This window comes from Olea europaea, chromosome 14, assembly GCF_002742605.1.
Source record: "Olea europaea var. sylvestris chromosome 14, O_europaea_v1, whole genome shotgun sequence".
NCBI classification, from domain to species: domain Eukaryota; kingdom Viridiplantae; phylum Streptophyta; class Magnoliopsida; order Lamiales; family Oleaceae; genus Olea; species Olea europaea.
This window is the reverse complement of record NC_036250.1, coordinates 841,091-846,930: the sequence shown is the minus strand read 5'-3', so window position 1 is coordinate 846,930 and position 5,840 is coordinate 841,091. Positions and strand designations below refer to the sequence as shown.

The following is a 5,840-nucleotide window of genomic DNA, read 5'->3' as shown; positions in this document are numbered from 1 at the left end:
TGAAGTTACAATAATCTCTTTTCTTTGATTGCATATAATTCTAGTATTCTATGAATCTGTGTACTATCTCTCTATCTCTGATTCTCTGACCGACTGTAAATGTGTATGTATAAATTTTTAATTGTAATTTGTATATGCAATTGATTATTATTTTATTATCTTATTGACTTATGATTCATGAATTTGTCTTTGATTTATGAGGGATTAATGATCTGTGAAATGCTGTCTTTGAAAAAAGAAACAGTTCAATGAAAGTGACAGTAAAAAGGTAACATAATTAGCTGAAGAATCTTTTAGAGTTGATTATTTTCTCCGGATAATTGATCAAACTTGATTTTCACTTCAAAATCTTTTTGAACAATTTAAGCATTATGAAGAGACATTTAATTTTTTATTTAATTTGGAGAGGTTAAAGAGTGCACATGTTGACAGTTCGTTGCGTTTTTGTGAGAATTTTGAGCAATATTCGAAATATAATGGACATTCAGACATTATTGGTGACGACTTATGTTCGAAGTTAACAATCTTGAAGTACCATTTATCTAGAAAAACAAAATGAGCAACTAATGTGCAATATTACATGAAAAAAATAAAAATGAATGATTGTTTTTTAAATGCTTGTATTACTTACAAGATTTTGTTAGCCATACCAATTATAGTTGCATCAACAGAAAAAAGTTTTTCTAAACTAAAATTAATCAAAACTTATCTTCAATCAACTATATTACAACAATGATTGAATGAATTGACCATATTATCCATTAAAAATGAAATATTAGAACAATTTGACTATCCAAAATTGATTGATATTTTTGCCTTTAAAATTGCAAGACAAGTTGTATTTAAGTGATTGTTTAGAACATTTTCGCATTATTATTTGATTGCAATATAAAATTTTGAATATTTTATTTTATTTATTGTTTTATTGTTGATTTTAAGTTAACAAATTTACTTCCGTAAAACTTTTATAAATTAAAAAAAATATAATTACTTACTACGATTTAGGAGCTTGAATTCTAAAATTCACCTCAAACCCTATGAAACATAGATACGGCCCCTCAATAAACTCTGGTTCCCTAATTTGCTGGTGCACGTTCCGTAATTTACCTCTCTCACGATACTCCAGGAACGAGGCGGTGGGAGCCCTCAAGATTGGGGTTCAACCTTTGAGAACCATGAACAACACATTAGAAATTGTTGAGGTACAACAGAAATGCTAACACGACTTTGAGAGGAGATCACGTACAGGTCCTGGTAAGCTGACCCATGAAAGGATAATGTCGAATGCTTAAATTTGTCTTCATCTCCCTTAAAAAAAATAAATAAATAAATAAAGCAAAAATAAAAATCAAAAAATCAAAAAACTCGTAGATATTGTTTTTATTTATTTATTTTCACTCCCTCACATCGTTATACCAAAATCAAAATGTCACTTGTGATATTACTACTTTATATCCATTTACCTCAATTATGATGATAACTTTAGCCAATGTTCAACCCCAAATCAACTGGATGAAATTAGGCCAGACCTGTTGTTATTTTTGAAAGTTGAAAAATCTGGTATTTGTAAAATGTTTTTTAAGAATACTTTAAGAATATTTTTCGACAAGTAGTATTAGAGACTGGTTTCCGGCTGTCTCAAAGATTATTGTTTCTTGTGTAATCAAATGGAAGAAAATTAGTTTTGGATGATAAAATTGAGTTAATCAAATTACTCAATTTGGATACAGAAGATGCAAGATTTGTTATCCTACAACAATTTATTTCAGCTAATTAAGGGTACACTAAGGTCGGAAAAATGGTCAGATGATTAATGAAAAACATTGAAGATGAAAGCAGATGTATGATCATACATTGAGTCGAACACTGTATTTTTCATCATATTGCCGAAGAAAGCCGACGGCGATTAGAAAAGGTTAGAGAGCATGTACAAGAATAAAATTATGTTAGATGTACAATTTTTGTTGAAAACGTCATATTTATTCATTTAAAAAATTGTTAAAATCTGTTTTTTATATCAATGGCTCCAAAACATGGTTGTCAACCATGTTCGGACAACCAGGTTTCGTACAACTAAAGCAACAATAATTAGGAGGCTTGTAAATTTGAAATATATAGAAGGGCATATAACGACAGCACGCAAAATGAATTTATTGGCTTAGTGAATCTTGTCAAATATGAAGATGAACCTCGATGTTCTTTCCTTGATGGTTAAAATAAATTAGTGATTTCATCGAACAATTTCCTTGTTTTAATTAATTAAAGCTTAAAAGATCATTTTACAATTTTTAAAATTAGTGAATTTATGGTCAAACTCTTGACTTTTGGTCAAACTTTTCAGAGGTCCTTCTACAACATATTTTTTAAAATTTTGGAAGTATTTGTTATAGCTTAAAGATTTAGGATAATGAATTAAGAGGAAATTACAGGATTCCTGGTATTTAAAAATGTGAGTGCAAAAATCAAGTGCAAATGTTTTTTAATCAGAAATCAGGTATTATTTATACCCACACTATCTAATCCAAACAAACCCTAATCATTTTTCCATATCCTCAGATTTTTAACTTCTTGCCTCCCTCTGTCTCTCTCTCCACCGTCTCCGTCTCTCCCTCTCTACCCTCTTCATCCTCAAACCTTCATCATCGTTGAAGAGCACCACCGCCGGAGACGTGAGAGTCGAGCGACGGCATAGTTGCTGTGGTGTGGCGCCCTCGCAGACAGTGTTGTGAGCAATTTTGGCCGATCGAAGTCGTCACTCATCGATCTGAGCGCCGCGGAGTCTGCACTCACAGCGGCGTCATCGTGGTTGCGCTGTGCGACTAGCTAGTCGATGGCGATGCAACAGTGGCTCGATGCGCAGAAGTGTGTAAAAGTCGATTTGTTGGTACGGTGTGAATGGAAGCCGGTTGAAGTTGGTGGCATGTGATGTGAGTTCTATGTTTGTGGAAGCCGATTTTGTTGGTGCTATGTGGGTGTTGTGGTGTGGTACAGTGTGGTGATGTTCGTATTTTTGGTGGCGACAGTGTTGGTGGTGGATTTGGAGGTGGCGATGGTGTGGTTCAGACGGCGATGGTGGTCTTTTTTTTATGTGTTTGGTGATGGCGGTGGATCTGGTTACGTCGATTTTGTTGATGTTGGAGTTGGTGTTGGTGTTGGCGGTGGCGACGGTGACGAGGTGATGGTGGTTGCAAGTGACGATGGTGGCAGTGGAGTTGGTGGTGATCGGCTATTTGACCTGTGACCTTAAAACTCGATCATCTGTGACTAAAAAAAGTAATATGTGACTATCAAATTTGAAAATATGTGACCTGGTACTATAATTTTTTGGATTTGTGACCTATAATTTTTTCATCTATGACCTCGACATAATCTGTGACTTATCAAAATTGTGATTTGTGATATCGAAAAAATCTGTAACCAATTAATTTGATGATATGTGACCGATAAATAAAATCTGTGACCTATAATTGTGAATATGTGACCATGAATGGTATAACTGTGGCTTTATTATCATTATTTAATAAATATTTTTAATTAATTAACTAAAACCTGATTTTTGCACTAAAGAAACTTGTAACCTAGATTTTGAATTGGGCGTAGTTAACACCTGATTTATGAACCCTTCCCATGAATTAAATTGGGTGTACAGAAGAGAAATTCATAAGGGTCCTACAGATGAGTCTCATGGAGGCCGGGCCCATATGGGCCCCCAATGTATTAAAAAATGGCCAAAAAAATGTCGATCCAACCACTTTGAATAGTTTGTAAAACATTGTGGGTTTTCTTTCTGTACCCTGTAACTTGGTTCTAGAATAATTCCTGATGTAAAGGGAATGGTTGAGAGGTTTTTACATTTTATAGATGCTGTGTTGACAGCTCCCCCACCTCTTTTCCTTTTTTATTTTTTTATTTATCCATCTTTCAATGAAACTGGGTCAAACAATTTTGCGAAAACTTTCGATACTAATAGCATTGTCCAAAGATTGAAGACCTATCACCATTGTTCCTGGAAATATGCTAAATTCACTCTATTGGTACCTCTGGCATGAATTCTACGCTAAGGAATAGAAATCAAAGAGACTAGAAAAACGAAAAGAAAATCTAATTCCTTTACTTGTGACGTCTGGAATTTACCAAAACTCTATCTAACAGTATCAAGAAACACAAATGAAATTCTCATTTCAGTCGGCAAAGTTTTCATTTCCCCTTCAACTTCTTTGTCTCTTTCTGCCGCCTGATCATTCAGGAACCTGCGAAAGCCTGAACGGTCTTTCTTAAAACTTTCATTTTAATTGATTTTTCCACCAAAAAATCTCTCTTATTTGGGACATGGGTCTGTGGGATTCCTTTCTCAACTGGCTCCGGAGGTTATTTTTCTTTCTTTCTTTCTTTCTTTCTTTTTTTTTTCATTAGTATTATTTATTTATTATGAGGTTTCTTCTACAAATTTGTGTTGGTTCCTTTTTCAATTTTAAACATGTTGTTATGTTTACTGATGTTATGGTGTAATAGTTTGTATTGCATATTACGAGTCGTTTGAATTTCTGATAAGCTGGAAGAGAAGTCTAGGGAGGAAAAGAAGGTTACTAAGAGGGAATTGGTATTGAGAATTGATTAAATTGGTTGTGCAATAATTAAAAGTGGATTGAAAAATAGCTATTCAGCTGAAAGTTTTGTACTTTTATCACATTTTTGGTATTTTAGATTAGACCTGGGATAGTATTAAGATAAAAAGAAATCTTGTCTTGGAGGGACGTTCACCTTGTTAGATGGTGAATTATTGAGCACCGAGGATGTTTTGCTCATACTTGTGTTTCTGGGTAATATTTGAGGTATAAACAGTAAGAGTAGGAGAGGAGATAACTTCCAATCCTCTGTGTAGATCTTCTCTTAAATAACTGTGTATGCTCATTTGTCTTGAGCAACTAAGCACCTCAAATGGTATCCAAGTCTTGGGGATGTGCTGAAGCATTTGCTTTTAAACTAATGTGGTCCTTTTATCTGGTAAAAGAAATCAGTGCAAGTCAAAGGATGTTGGTCTTCATTTATTTGTGTGTTTATTATGCATATTATAATAAAATATAACACTCTTGATGTATACATTTCTTTTTTCTGTCTCTTATTGTGTTCCCCTGTCAGCTTATTCTTCAAACAGGAAATGGAACTTTCCCTCGTCGGTCTTCAAAATGCAGGAAAGACTTCACTTGTTAATGCCATTGCAGTTAGTGAACATCAAACCTTTTCACATTGGTCTGTGTGCGTGGGTGTGATATCTGATTTCATGGTACTGATTGATATTGTGTTTTTATCAGACGGGAGGCTATAGTGAAGACATGATTCCAACTGTAGGTATCTTATGACGTGTTTGGTAGGGAGGATTAGATAACACTGCATATTATTGAAAAAAAGAAGTTAAAATCTTGTTCATTATACACTGCAGTCCTATCTAATTCTATGTAACAAACATGCACTGAGTTGACTTTTTTATGGATGGAACTGCCTGATCTTTTGCAATAATTATTCTTAACAGTATCTCCATAACAGGTGGGATTTAATATGCGTAAAGTCACAAAAGGAAATGTGACCATAAAACTTTGGGACTTGGGAGGGCAACGGAGATTTCGCTCCATGTGGGAGCGCTACTGTCGCGGTGTCTCTGCTATACTGTAATTTTTACCTCCAAAACTTAATTCGTTGGGCATCATATGGAATATTTGCAGTTGATGATTTATTTCAGTCGCAGCAAGAATATGTATATCCTGAAATACCTACTCGAGAGGGATTTTTGAACAATGTTGGATGGATGTAGGGGAAAGTGGGGTCTAGGGTCCTGGTGCCAC

At 34.4% G+C, this 5,840-nt stretch overlaps 1 protein-coding gene across 3 annotated transcripts; it reads left to right on the top strand.

Moving 5' to 3' along the window:
* The first annotated feature begins 3,924 nt into the window (after positions 1-3,924).
* LOC111408689 (ADP-ribosylation factor-like protein 8c) lies at positions 3,925-5,830 on the top strand. Of its 3 annotated transcripts, XM_023038439.1 has the most exons (4): positions 3,925-4,367; positions 5,140-5,221; positions 5,313-5,345; positions 5,545-5,830. In XM_023038439.1, exons 1-4 carry the CDS (start codon positions 4,330-4,332, stop codon positions 5,668-5,670), a joined length of 279 nt encoding a protein of 92 aa, XP_022894207.1. In that variant the 5' UTR covers positions 3,925-4,329; the 3' UTR covers positions 5,671-5,830. The 3 variants fall into 3 exon arrangements, with proteins under 3 accessions (XP_022894207.1, XP_022894208.1, XP_022894206.1); XM_023038440.1 differs by lacking the exon at positions 3,925-4,367 and having other exon boundaries at positions 4,378-5,221; positions 5,531-5,650; XM_023038438.1 differs by lacking the exon at positions 3,925-4,367 and having other exon boundaries at positions 4,384-5,221.
* The last annotated feature ends 10 nt before the right edge of the window (positions 5,831-5,840 follow it).